Below are 15,595 nucleotides of genomic sequence, written 5' to 3' on the forward strand. Positions count from 1 at the left end.
TCAAGCAATCCAACCACCTTGGCCTCCCAAGTGCTAAGATTATAGGCATGAGCCACCACGCCCAGCCCAAGCCTCTTCCTAATGCCATTCTCTCCTGACTTTATGGCCACCAACCTTCTTACAAAAGGAGGCAGAAGGAAAAGCTTCTGGGGGGTTTCTTCCTGAGAGCTACTGAGTATATATATAAAGGCTGACTGGAAGTCTCCTCCTAATAGGCAGACTCTATGCACTGAACACCTACCTTCACCGCCTTGCTTTCACAGACGAGAGGAGGAAAGCCCAGGGCCCCAGCACGAAAATGCAGAGAAAGGTGTCCTAAAGTTTAAGTGCCTTTGTGAAACAGAGCCTAATATAATGCAGGTAAGGGAGAAGGCACCAAAGGCTTCCTGCCTTGGACCTAGAGTCTCAGCAGACTCTCCCCAAATCCAGCTCAGTGTACATTCCAAGACTTCATTGCCTGTGCAGCATTGCTAAGGCTCAGTATTGATCAGATTACCACCTGAGGTGGCTGACCCGGCTGTCGTGTTTTGTGGCTGCTTGCTGATGCATCTCTTCTCCCTGGAGAAATCAGGAGCTCTTAGCCCAGAAGGAAATGCTGTGCCTTATGTGTGACAGGTGGCCGGTGGGAATTGCTGAGCTCATACTGAATAAAATTGCTTTACTTGTAACACCAGCCCCAGTGCTGGCCCAGAGATCCTGGGAGTCCAAAGAATGTAGTAAAAGAATTATGTGGAATTATGCAGAGCCAGCTGACAGCTGCACTGCTATTTGTCTGCACGTTTCTGAAGTCTCCATTGACCATTCTGTAGCACCGAAGCCAGAAATACCTGCATGTCAGAGAATCAAATGTGTGATTCTGAGGTTTTGTTGAATGATATATAACCGTCCCCCCCGCCCCGAAGGCTATCGAAGACATCATTCTACTCTGAAAAAATAAATGCATATTTTAAAGGATAGCTCTATAAATTTCACAAGAAAATATGTGTAGGGAAATGCCTTTTATTAATAAAATGGAAGCGGCAGAATTGATGTGCTTGTAACCATATGAAATGCTGACTGGAATATTTATTCTCCTTCAAATCTCTATGATATCTTAGAGACTGTGTGCAGATTCAAACATGTGAACTCACTCATTCAGATGATACTATTTAGTCACAGATCCCAGGCGTCAGGGGATGGAGGAATAATTCCAGGCTTGAATATGTCAGTCACTGTGCTTTCGCCTTCCAGCAACGAGGTGTCATTTACCCGGCTTTTGGAGTGTTTGAACGTGTCTGCTTCAGCAGACAAAGACATCCTCCTAACAAAGCACGTATAGTTAGCCACACACTGACTCCTAGATGCTCACAGAGTTGAGGAAGATTTCTCCAGGAGTTGTTTTCGGCTGACTTCAGGCCACTGCTTTTTCTCACACATTCACTTCCCCTCGAATTGTATGGACTAACGTAGCATTGCTGACCTTTTACTGCCATACAAGGACTTGAAAAACCTCTGTTTCTATTACCGTTATTCCTTAAATCACAAAAAGATTAAAGGTTAAGCCTTGTATGGAATAAATTTACAACATTGTCCTTATTTTTCTCACTTCGTCATGAGCTCTTGAGCTGTGTGTGGCCATCATGTCCCCAGCATGTGCAGTTCAATGAATGTTGCTAAAGGGGCTCTGCTACTGTAAAAAATCTAGCTAACTTTCCCTATGGAGTTCAGCATTATATATCATAAGTCATAAAGCATAAGGACAAAATATAGTAGAACAATTGGAAAATAGTTGTAATCAAAGGATTCCCAGCAATCTTTCGTTGATAGGAAAGACATAATTACTGATGCAGATTCTGGCAACCAAAGCAGAATTTTGTCCTTTCATCTCTGCTCCAGGTACATGGCCATCATCCATCCCCTCCAGCCCCGACTGTCGGCCACAGCCACCAAAGTGGTCATCTGTGTCATCTGGGTCCTGGCTCTCCTGCTGGCCTTCCCCCAGGGCTACTACTCAACCACAGAAACCATGCCCAGCAGAGTCGTGTGCATGATCGAATGGCCAGAGCATCCCAACAAGATTTACGAGAAAGCGTGAGTAGAGATGACTCCCTGCTCTGATCTGAAGCTGCTTCCCTGCCCCTTCTTTCTTCTTTCTTTTCATATTCTGTTGTTGGCTAGGACTTAATTTGTATCTTTAAGCATTTCTCACATCCACCCTGATAGCAAGTTGATAAATCCATAGTTATCAGGGGACGATAATACCCTAATAATATTCTTAGCATTGAAAGAGAATTTCTTTAAATGTTAAGATCAAGATCCTATTACAGCAGACCCTTTGGGTGCCCTGACACATACATCCCTTATGCCCTTTACCAAGACGTTCCCCTGCTGGTATCTGCATTTCTTTGCCTGCGAACTTATTCCTACGCTACAAAATGCTGTTCTGACCTCCCGCACGGCATACCAGAAGGTGGGGGGGATTACCTCCCACTCCCAGCAGCTCTCAATAATGACTGATAGGAGTTGGCATATGAACACCCACCCCCTCAACCCTCAGGAGGGATGTCTCCCGGGTTTGTGCTTACACTGTGTCCAAGGTTTCCTCATGGGCTATGCTTGGTCACCCCAGGGGTAGCTGGCTCGTTAATACATCCTTTATTGGCCACCGTTCCTTTCCTGCACCCCTGCCTCCCTCCCTACTGGCATTTCTTTCTTCTCCCAATTAAGGTACTTGAACTTTTAGATCTTGACAGCCTCAAGTAAATAAGTACCCAAATAAGGTACTTGCACTTGAAGATCTGGAGATAAAGATCTCAGATCTGCCTCTGGGGAAGATGAAACCAAAGCACCTACTTCCAGGATTTTATAGTTGGAGAAGTGAGACATAGGCTTGTGAAACTTGGGAATGCAAGGCCAGTATGTTGAGTGCTCAAGAGCAGCAAAACTCTTGCAGGACGGACTTATTATCTTCCAGAACCTGGCTGATCACATTTAGGCTTTCTCAAAGTACCCTGGCAATTTTCCCCTTATCCCGGAGGCAACATTGGAATGGCTTATTTGTTTTGTTTTGCTCAAGTGAACAATGATGGGACATTTGTGTTACCATTAGGTTTCTGGACTCAGAGCCAAGGTAACAGGCATCCTTTTGAAAGCTCGCTATGGCTCTCCAACCTTGGGGTTTTTTTCTTTTATGTACCTCATAAAAGACCACTGATGTTAGAATCAGAAGATCTGGATTTTCATCACAAGATTGCCAGTTACTAGCCATGTGACCCTGGGCAAGGATCACAGCTTCTCCTCGTTGTTAAAATGAAGGATAATAAAGCACCATTTCCTATAAACAATCATTGTGACATCAAGAGAGATAACATTTTCTCACCTTGTAAGCTATTAATTGTCATAGGAGAGGTATGAACACAATTCTTCAGAGAGCAGCATAATTATACGGCCTTTAAACTTACTAGATGTTAAAATGAGACACTGCCTGTCGCTCCGCCAAGATTTGAGGGGTTTGAAAGCCCGTTGCACACAGTTATGGGGCTGCATCTGTTCCATAGAGCATGGAAATGCAGCTTTGCCAGAAAGCAATACATAAAGCTCACACACTGCCTTCCAGACACAGACAGTGGGATTTAATCGATCAAGCACTAGGGGGATTAATGCTCAGCCTAGAAGGAGACATTGAAAATTATTCTTTCAAATTAAATGACAAGCCTAAGCAAGGTCTCAGCGGGAGAAGAACACAGCTTTACAAGCTGTATGGGGTTCGTGAACATGTTCAAGCCAGAAGGTCTCCCCAAAGGGGGTGGGGAAGAGCTACCTCTGAAGCTCATTACAGCAACTGTTTCAGAAACCTCCATCAACCATGTGAACTGGAGCTCAGTCCTTAGTTCTCTTGATCTTTTCCAAGTCTGATCAGCTTTTCTATGACTTTTGTTTCAAAATGCAGTTCGGTTTTTTTTTTTTTATCTTACAATAAAGTTAAAGTTTAATGTGAAAATAAAGATTTATTTTCCCCCAGCTATCTGGGGTCTTCTCCAAGAAACTGTAATGTTTAGAGTCTTACTTTTTAACACTTTGGTGTTTTCTACTTATAAAAGACTAGAAAATCCCTTAGATGCTCAACACAGCCTGGTGGAGTGTGTTATTTCCCTGCTCTGAGCATGTAGGGTAGCTGGCTGAATGCCTGGTGAGTTTGCCATCGTTGTTCATTGCATTTTAACCTAAAAGAAATGAATCTCGCCTAAGAGCATCTGATTTTCTTCAAACTGTATAACCTGTTTGTTGACACCATAGCACATGTAAAGAGCCTCTATTTACCATTCACATATTGACTGTGATGGAAACATAAGTCAACTACATAGCAAAGCCTTACTCAAAATTATTTTCTTTCTGTCAGAGTCTTCCATATGCATTATGATATATTTTTAGGGAACTTAAATTTTACCAAGTCTAAACTAAGTACTTAATTATATTCTCTTCTTTTAGAACTAATGATTGCCATTTCCACAGTACACAATAATCCCAAATTTGAAACCAGATGGAAACTTTGTCTTCAGGCAGTATAATAATTAGGATAAGAGCATGTGCTCTGGAGTTAGATGAGGGACCAACTCCTAGCCCATCACTCTCCAGTTGAGTCATAATGGTCAAGTAATTTAAGGCTCTAAGCCTAATAAACGGTCCCTGATTTAGGATGGTTCAGCTTAGGAATTTTCAACTTTAGGATTATGTGAAAGCGATACTCATTCAGTAAAAATGGTACTTTGATTACTCATACAAGCACTCTGTTTTTCACTTTCAGTACAGTATTCAATAAATTACATGAGGTATTCAACACTTTATTATAAAATAGCCTTTGAGTTAGATGAGTTTGACCAACTGTAGGCTGATTGATGTAAGCATTCTGAGCACATTTAAGGTAGGCGAGGCTAAGCTAAAATGTTCAGTATTAATTATATTAAATGCATTTTCTGCAGTTTTCTTTTTGGCTGGGGCCAGGTTTGAACCCACCACCTCCAGTATATGAAGCCGGCACCCTACTCCTTTGAGCCACAGGCGCTGCCCTAAATGCATTTTCAATTTACAAAATTTTCAGTTTATAATGGGCTTATTGGCCCATGGCCACATTGTAAGTTCAGAATCATCTGTATATTCCGCAGAGGTGTTGTAAGAAATGAGTGAAATAACCCCTATGTAGTGTTCCGTCTAGCAGGAGACTGAACACTTGAATGAATGTCAATCCAGGCCCACTGGCACATGACTGGCAGCACTCAGTGTGATGGACAGATGCTTAGGACCAATTTGTCTGATGGATAATTAATGCCAGCTAATTCTGTAAAACCTTTAGTGAAAAATCTAAGATTGCTGCACGTGCCTTCTGGTTGGATGGTGAACCTTCAACTCTGACCATCCAGAAGCTATTAAGAAGGAATTAAATTAAGCACTATCAAAGATAGGCAATCCAATAAAAGAATGGGCAAAAGTTTTGAACATGGGTCTCACAAAAGAACAACCCAAATGGCCAATAAATATACATGTATAAGTAGACAGGTCACTCTATTTGTCCTTAATGAAATGCAAATTAAAACTACAGTGAAATCTTACTACACAGCTGTCTGACAAGCAAATGGTAAGCGAGTCTGACACAACTAAGTTATTTTGAAGATTTGGTGAAGAAAAAGAGAAATAAGAACTTTGGCATAAGCATAATTTGTTAATCATTCTGTAGTCCAGAGGCTCATGGCTATGAACGTGGCAGCAGCAGGGGGTGAGGGCCCTGGCTGCATAGGCCTTGTTTAACATTTTGCTGTATCCCTTCCGGGACAAGCATTTGGCTTGTCCCTCCTCACACCAGTTGGGAAAATTTCAGGTAGCCTGCAGCATAGGAGTTAGGAAAACAAAATGCATGTGGTCAAGATGGGATGGGGGCCACTGACACTTAGCTTATTTAGGAGTAGGTAGCTACGAGTTAACCTGATCCTGGGAAAAGCACCACACCCTGGAAAAATTCTTTTGGAAGAATTTTTGGTGTTTTCCCAACGAAAGCAGTTTTGTGAGCTTACAAAAAATAAAAACCTTTGCATAACATTTAAAGTTAAAAAGAAATGAAACACATTCCAGAAGAAGTACATAAACCAAATCATCTGGCATTATGAGTAATTCTGAAGCATTCATGTTACAACCACTGACTCAAGAAATAGAAATACTTGTACACCAAGCCACCCCCTCAGAAGCACTCCTAAGTCATCCCTCTCGATGACATCACTGCCTCCTGTGAGAGATAAGCAGAGGACCTCACTTTCATGGTGACTGTTTCTTTGCTTGCATTTATTCTTTTACCATCTATTTATGTATTGCTAAAAATGTAATTTCATTTCCCTTGTTCTGAACTTGTTTATAAGAGGCATCCATGTTACATGGAGCTACACTGTATGTATTTTATTAGCGATATAGAATTCCCTTACATACTTGTACTACATTTTTTAATCCATTCCATTGATGATAGACATTTTAAATATCTCCAGTTGGGGGCACTCAAAGCAATGCTGATATGGACATTACGTTTTATGTATTTGGGTGTATATGTGCCTGAGTATTTTTTTGGGTGATTACCTCCAAGTGAAATTTCTGAGTTATAGGGGAAGCATAGCTGCTTCTTTTCTAGGTACTACGAAAGTTATTTTCTAACATGATTAACAATTTATTGTATTCCCATCATTTACTAACATTTTGTTGACAAACCTTCCAGTCTTTGATACCATTTCCAACACTATTCTTAATTTCCTCTGAAGTGTCATATATATATGTATATAGTGTCTATGCAAATATAGATTTTTTTCTCTTTTGTAATAGAAAGCACACCTCATTATACACAATTGGCAATTATAAATTGAGCTGCAATAAGCATTCTGCATCCTGATTTTTTAAACTTAATAGCGTGTCTTAGAAATCTTTTCATATCAGTTCATAAAGAGCTTCTCATTTCTTTTTTTAGTATTCCAGTTTTTTAATGTACAATATTTCTATTTTTTAACCTGTCACTTACCAGTGGACTTTAGATTATCTTCAATCTTTCGCTATGACAGAGTGCTGCCATGATTGACCCATACATACATCATACTAGGATCTCTGTAGCATCAAAAGTGAAATGTCCCATTTTCATTTTTATATTCGCCTTCCATAGGGGATTGTACTAATTTACGTTCTCACCTACAATGTATGAGAGCCTCTACTTCTCCAAAGCCTTGTCAAACAAGGACATTGTCAAGCTTTTAGATTTTTACTCATCTGATGGAAAAAAAATGATTATCTCAAGGTTAAATTTTTTATTTCTCTTATTAGGTTAGGGGTAGGGTTGAATATCTTTTCATAATTTAATAGCCATTTGAACGTATATTTTATAATCTGTTTACTTCCTTTAACACATCATAAATAATTGCCTATCATTAAAATTTTTTCTATATTGTGAAGTGAATACACACACACACAAAAATATTTATAAACCAATCCCCTCCTTTGAAAATTGATTACTCCATCGGTTTCTCTGAACTGGCTAGTAACATAAAACACCAAACTTCAAAGTGGGCTTCTTCTTTAATTTAATTAATTAATTTATTTTATTGTTGGGGATTCATTAAGGGTACACAGAACCAGGTTACACTGATTGCATTTGTTAAATAAAGACCCTCTTATAATTGTGACCTGGCCCCAAAAGGTGTACCTCAGCCCTTGTCCCCCAACCCCCACTCCTTCCCTTTCTCAGCTCTCCCCACCCTCTGCCATGTACTAGGACATTAATTGTCCTCATATCAGAATTGAATAGGTAGGACTCTTGCTTCTCCATTCTTGTGACTCTTTACTAAGAATAATGTGTTCCACCTCCATCCAGGTTAATACAAAAGATGTAAAGTCTCCATCTTTTTTAATGGCTGAATAGTATTCCATGGTATATATATACTACAACTTGTTAATCCATTCCTGGGTTGGTGAGCATTTAGGCTATTTTCCATATTTTGGCAATTGTAATTTGAGCTGCAATAAATAGTCTAGTACAGGTGTCCCTGTGGTAAAAGGGTTTTATTTTTTTTTTCCCCTTCTGGGTAAATGCCTAGTAATGGGATTACAGGATCAAATGGGAGGTCTATCTTGAGTTCAAGCAGACAACCTACACATTGGGAAAAGATATTTGCATATTTTGAATTGGACAAAAGCTTGATAACCTGGATCTACAGAGAACTCATTAATAAACATAAAAAGAGTCAACAATCCCTTACATCACTGGGCAAGAGAGATGAATAGAACCTTCTCTAAAGCAGACAGACGAATGGCTAACAAACATATGAAAAAATGCTCATCATCCCTAATTATTAGAGAAATGCAAATCAAAACCACCCTGAGAGATCATCTAACCCCAGTGAGAATGACCCACATCACATAATCTCAAAACTACAGATGCTGGCGTGGTTGTAGCGAAAAGGGAACACTTTTACATTGCTGGTGGGACTGCAAACTAATACAACCTTTTTGGAAGCCATCAAAGAACTCAAACTAGAACTTTTTTTTTTTTTTAATAAGGACATATTTCTTTTTGAGTTGGTTTTGGGATATTATATTTTTGAAAGAATTTGTGCATTTTGTCTTTATTTTCAAATTTATATTGGCATAAGCTTTTAACATAATCATTTGTGCCCATATATTAATTTGAAATTTTTAAAAAAGAGTACTATAAACAAAGTGGGCTTCTGTTAGCTACATTCCTAGATTCCCAGAAAGACTGGTTCCATTTTCTCTTCCATTCCTTCTTTATGTTTACAACCAAAACATGCTAATGTTAGAACATTCATGAAAATGGGGATTTGGGCTCATGATTAATGCAGAATTATCAGAATTTGTAAAGAAGTTCTGCAATAACTGGCAACCTATAGGCTTAGTATGGCTGCTCTAAGGAAATAATCTGTGCTGGTACCCAGGAATTCCTATAAAGATACAGTTGGTTGACAGGTGATGAAGAAAGATTCCTTGTATGACCAAAATGACTCTTCCTAATGGAAAAGAAAGCACAGAGAGAGGAAGATGAAAGTATAAAGAAGAACTATTTGACTTTGCAAAATGCATTGCCGTCTCCCCCATTCTATTAGAAGTAGGGGGAATGTTTCAGAGTTAATAAGAGCTAAGCCCACCCTTGCAAATGCTGCACAACTTGTAAGGGGGCAGTGGTCCCGGAAGGTGCTAGGCCACACCTCTAAGGACAAGGGAGACAAGCCAGTATTTCTTCATCAGAGGACACACCACTAAGGCAAAGAAAAAGTCCACAATAGGATGAAAAATGAGAAACATATCCAAAAGAATGAGACTTAGTGGAATTTCAGCTTCCCTGGATCGTTTGTTAATATTGGTCATATGTCATTTTCTGTTAATTAAACTTCTATGTACATAACATTTGGTAGGGTTTTAGCAAGAAGTGAGAGATGTCTATTCCAAATTACAAATATTGCCAATAATACTGGGAGAAGAGACTCTGTTAGGAAACAATGTCGTTCATGACTCTAATTACCTGGATATTTTGTGGGAATATACCTGAATGTGGATATGGTAATTCTAATATAATTCTTTGTAAGTACCAATTGTAAAAATATGCCATTGTCATTATTTATAGCATTTTGCCTTTCGTATACCTAATTCATTATCAGAAATCAGCTGAAAATACATATATATATATAGCCTTTACTGTCATTACCAATAAAAAAGTGAAAATCTGCTCATTGACAGAGAATTAAGAAGGAAAAGAGAAATATTGAAAATTAGGCTTCCAGGCTTGGCGCCTGTAGCTCAAGTGGCTAGGGTGCCAGCCATATACACCAGAGTTGGCAGGTTCAAATCCAGCGTGGGCCTGCCAAACAACAATGACAACTACAACCAAAAAAATAGCCGGGCGTTATAGCAAGTGCCTGTATTCCCAGCTACTTAAGAGGCTAAGGCAAGAGAATTGCTTAAGCCAAAGAGTTGGAGGTTGCTGTGAGCTGTGACACTGTGGCACTCTACCCAGGGCAACAGCTTGAGACTCTGTCTCAAAAAAAAAAAAAAAAAAAAAAAATTATACTTCCAGCATTGCTTCTCAAATTTTCCACTTTCTTGATTATTGCACAAATTTAAAAAAAAAAAAACAGCTCCTCTGCCAAGCTGCTTCAGGCCTTGACCAAAGGAGTGTCGGCTTATTTGTATTTCCAGGACTGATTGTTTATGTTAGTTGTTGTGATTAATCTCCTCCCTTGACACCCACTACATATATAAATATAGCCCGGGGCCCCTAGTATTATCACCAGAGTTGATGAAAAGCAGTTAAACCAAGAATGAAATGTGCACTGGCACTGCGGGGGAAGATGGTGGCATAAAAACAAGCCCTTAACTAGGAAAGATGCCATACAAATGCCAGAAATTTCACTACTTTTCTGGCACATACTGCCAGAGAGAGCCAAACAGGAGGCTGCCACCAGGGGCTGTTAGGGGATGATATACACCAGCAGCCCCTAATGAGGAGGTGCAAACGTGAGCCTTGAAGCCTTTGTGAAAAATGGGACCACCCAATTTGGAATTCCTTTCAGCTACTGCTGTCAACTTCTAGTGGAAGCTGCCCTCAGCCTGGGAAAGAAAAAGCACAAACAGACCACGGAGCATAAACAGCAAGAAGATAAAACAGATGATTTCCTACAAAGTCATAAATAATCAGACTGATAGAGCTTGTGGGGAAGGGGAAGTGAAACTGGTGTTCAAAAATTCCATTTATAAAAGGTACCGGGATCAAAATTTGTGCAGGGAAATTCTTTCAAATGCCCTCTATGCTTTTCAAGAGTACAAAATGGAAATTTTGCTCATTTATTATACAGATTTGGCAAAACCTAAATGGTAAAAGCTCGTGAAAAAAGCTCCAAAACAGACCTTCAGACTAATTCCAAATATAGACGCAAATATCCCAGAAAAATCATCTACCCCAAATTTCAAAATTATACTAAAATAGCCCTCCTTTTTTTTTTTTTGAGCATGACTTTTTTTTTATTTTTCCACATTTATTCTCACTTTTCCTTCTTTTTTGAATTACCTTGCCATCTCTGCCTGCTAATAATTTAACCCCTTCTTTTAAAACTCAGTTAAGCATGACTTTTTTCTAGCAAGTAAGATTAGTAAATTATCAAGAAATCTATTATCACACTTTGTCAAATTAATTGGTCAAAAGGAAGCATCATATATTTGTCTCAACAAATTCTAAAAGTAATTTGTTAAAATGTAATATCTGTTAAAGAAAAAAGTAGCTTATATCAGCAATAATCCTTGACAAAACAAAATAAATAATGGATCTTCTTTCCAATAGAAACAAAATGAAAGCACTTAGAATAATTAGGAAACAGCGAAGATTTATATGAAGAAATGAAAAAATCATACTATGTTAGACTTTAAGAATGAATCGTTTAAGAGAATATTGAAGAATGATTTTGAGAATGGTTTAAGAGAATATTTGACAAATACATTTCACATAATTCAAAACCTAGAAAGTATTTAAGGGCATATAGAAAACAAGCCCCCTTCTCTCTTTATATAACTCCTAAAGTTATCAGTACTTCTCACTATTCCCAAGAGTATGTTTATGTTTATGATAAATGAATCATCCAAAAGAATAGATAGATAAGAATAGTTCAAGAAAATATTGAACAAGAAGAATTGATTTGGATATCAGCAAAAAAATAATAATAATAAAAAAGAATGATAAAAAATGATTTGTTCATCCAGATATCAAAATACTCAGTACTGGCGGTAGAATTGGTTGATAAGAAACAAACCACAGGGCAGGGCCTGTGGCTCAAAGGAGTAGGGCGCCAGCCCCATATGCTGGAGGTGGTGGGTTCAAACCCAACCCCAGCCAAAAAGAAAAAAAAGAAACAAACCAGAAATCACACATACAGAACTCAATCATTTTGTGTTTCATATATGCTAAACATAGCGTGTCAACCCTTTAAGGATTAATTTCTTGAGTTTTTTTTTTTTTTTGAAACCTGGGAAACCTAAAATTCTGTAGAATTCTGTATGTAAATGAGTTTGTAGACAACTATCTTATCTATCACCCCCCACAAACTTGGAGAATCACAATATATATTAATATATAGAAGCTTCTAAAAGGGTTTCCTTTGTTAAAATATTTTTATTTACTTTTATAGTTAATATATTCATGTAATTTTAAAACCAGAAAGTATTAAAGGGTAATTAGGAAAAGGTTTCTCAGCTGGGCACAGTGGCTCACACCTGTAATCCTAGCACTCTGGGAGGCCAAGGGAGGTGGATTGCTTGAGCTCAGGAGTTCCATACCGGCCTGAGCAAGAGCAAGACCCCATCTCTACAAAAAATAGAAAAACTAGCCAGGAGTTGTGTGGGGCACTTGTAGTTTTAGCTACTCAGGAGCCTGAGGCAAGCGGATCTCTTGAGCCCAAGAGTTTGAAGTTGCTGTAAGCTATGATGCCAGGGTACTCTACCCAGAGTGACAAAATGGGACTCTTTCTCAAAAAATAAATAAATAAAAATAAGAAAAGGGTTTTCCCACTCATCTTTATCCTCACCACTGTTAACCCTTTGTGGATTACTGTAATTCTTAGTTTCTTGTAAGCCTTCAAAAGTTCTTTTATGCTATCCAAGTATAAATATATATATTCTTATTGTCTGCTTTATTAATGCAATATACAGTACAGCCTATTCTTGCTTTATCTGTTAACAATCTATCTTGGATATCCTCTCCTATAAGTGTATTGTGAGTATTCTTACCTTTTTCTTTCCAGCTGCACAGTATTCTTTGTATAGAAAAAACAAAATTTACTTATCCCCTATGATATTGATGTGTCTTGGGATTGCTCCTGGTGTTTTGTCATTTCAAATGATACTGCAGTGACTATTGCCCACTATGGTAAGTCTTGCAGTCAAGAAAAGGATTACTTAAACCTAGGGTTTCCCACACTGACACATATTTGATCATGGAATCCTTCTTTTGATTAACCCTGTTAACATCCCACAGACGCTGGAAAAACTCTGAGATAACCATGAAATAGCATTTCTTTCTCACAACCTAAAACCAATATGAATTCCAAATATGTTGGCTTAGAGTAGAGGCTTTCAAAGGCATTAACACTGAAAAGCAAAAACCAAAATGAAAGATTGCTGGTTTGAGTATAATATGTAAATATAAAAATAGATATAGATACAGATATACACATAGATGTGTTTGTAAAATCCTGTTTAGCAGGAAACTTCAGCAAGTAACAAATTGAGAAAAGAGGGACTTACCAATAAGAGTAAAGCAAGGCTCAAAAACCTAACAGCTCATAAAAGAATACAAAAAATATTCCGATAATGGATACCATTTTCCCTTTGACTGGTCTTCATTAAACTGCATGAAAATGCTAAGTATAAAGAAGATTGTGGGGAAAGTGGGTGCCTTTTCAGGAGACTAGTTTTACAACATCTATCAAAGATTTTTAAGGTACACTTGAATAAGCAACTGCACTCTTAGAAAGTCTTAAGAACAATACTATATATACATATAGAATAAAATTTGATGTCAGCATGGTTTATAAGGTCAGAAACAAATGCCAAATCATGGAGGACTGATTAAATAAATGATGGATCATCCATACAAAGAAAAACTATGCAGTTATTAAAAATGACATTGTACAAGCATATTAATTGACATTTACTGATCAGTGAATATAATGGGCATTTTGTAAAGTGTATATACATATCTATAAATAATATGAGGAGAGTTTGGAAGGATATGCAGCAAGTTTAATGCTCCATGTTTTTGTCTTTCATGTGGGATCACAGGTCATCTAGAATTTTTATTTTGCTTATGGGCAATTGAAGTTTCTCTACATTGAATATAAATTGTTACCCTCACTGCATTTTTTAATTCAGTAGTGTAAAACTTTTAAGACCACTTCTAGAATTAAAATATTACCAAGTAATGAAAGATGAAATAAAATGAATATTTTAGTACCTGAAAATAGATCATAATCATTTTCTTTCTAAATTCTTAAGATGTAGTCCATCATCTTCTGGCATTTATTTTTGTAAAGATATCTGACACAATCTGACTTTTTCCATTTTAGATAATTTGTGATTTCTGCTTGCATGCATTTGAATTTTTTTCTTTACCCTTTATGTATTTTTAAAAGTCACACCAGAATACATGTATATTTGGAGGGGCTTATTATATTTTTCTGCCATTTCTGATCTGAGAACTTTCATCTAAAATCAGATCTCTACTTCAGGGAAGTTTTTCTTTTAATAATTTTTTTAATTGCCTGCCCTCTCTTCTGCTCTCTTTTTCAGAGTAAATGCTACGAATAAATTGCTTCCACCAAGTCCATGTCCCCTACTATTTAACTAATCTTGATCATTTCTTTCATCTTTTTTTATGGTTTCTGGGTGAACTCTCAAGCATTTCTTATGGGATTGTAAGATCAAGAGATTGTCTGCAGTTACTGCTTCTGTTGTATTTTTAATTCCGTAATCATGTTTTCATTTGAAAGCGGTATTTTCTGCCCTTTTCATGGGTTGCAATAGCCTCTCAAGCCTTGCTTTAAAAACAAGTCAGGGATTATCTTCAATTTCAACTTGTTTCTCGAAGTAAGATCTTCCACAAAGAGACATTTACTTTTTCCCCAGATTGATTCCTACATTAGCAAAGTCAAACATCCAACTGCTTCCTCTTTTTGCTCATCCTTATAAAATGTCGTCCAGTGTCAAGAGTTGAAATGGATTCAGAGTTGTGGGGAATCTCTCTCTACTCATATCTTTCAATCCCAGATAGAGCAAGGAGTAAGTATGGGTTTGCAGTGGTCCTGCTGTTTAGGAGCAGCCTGGAGATATCAGAGCCATCCCTTAGCCCCCCTTAAACCCTTTAGTCTTTAGAGTTCATACCCCCAGCTGTTCAGACCAATGGGAAGCTGCTCGTTGGTCCCTGAGCTGTCCATTTCTTACCCTATGCACATCCCAAAGCTCATACTGGTAGGTTTGAGGTTTGCTCCCACCAATTCCCTCAAACCCTTCCTTAGCTCCACCCTGAATCCTTCAGCACCGGGACAGGTTCTTTATAATCCGGGAGACCCTCCTTCAGTTGAGTCTCAGCTGCCCAGTAACCTGAGAAAATCTGCTCTAGCTGACAGCTAACACTTACGCTTCTTTCCAGAAGTGAAATGGATTTTTACATTTCTTTGATAATTTCTGGGACTATTTCAGAGGGAAAAGAAATAACCTACATGGAGCTTAAACTGGAGTATTACATACAAATTTTGAAATTATTTCTTTCATATCTTCCAACTGGTAAAATAGCAACATAATTTATTTTTATGAGCTTATCTTTTATTTAGTCAATTTATTCATTACTATTAATTTTTTCTAGGAATACAACATCATTTACAAATAATCATTTTTTCCTCCATCTTTCCAGTGGCTATACCTCTTATTTCTGCTGCCTGTTGTAATGAGCAAAACTGTCACAGTATTAAGTAATAATGACTTTGTTAACTTTCTTAACAAGATTTTCTGGGGAAACCTTCAATACTTTGACATTAAGAAA

The 15,595-nt window shown here is 37.9% G+C and overlaps 1 protein-coding gene across 1 annotated transcript in view; it reads left to right on the plus strand.

The window, feature by feature from the left end:
* The window catches only part of TACR1 (tachykinin receptor 1), a 173,317-nt gene that overhangs the window by 79,336 nt on the left and 78,386 nt on the right, over positions 1-15,595 (plus strand). The window contains exon 2 of the mRNA XM_003793360.1: positions 1,876-2,070. Coding sequence (XP_003793408.1) covers positions 1,876-2,070 — 195 coding nt within the window. The remainder of the gene's footprint in view (positions 1-1,875; positions 2,071-15,595) is intronic.

Source organism: Otolemur garnettii, unplaced genomic scaffold (assembly GCF_000181295.1).
Source record: "Otolemur garnettii isolate 467f Iridium unplaced genomic scaffold, OtoGar3 scaffold00068, whole genome shotgun sequence".
NCBI lineage: Eukaryota > Metazoa > Chordata > Mammalia > Primates > Galagidae > Otolemur > Otolemur garnettii.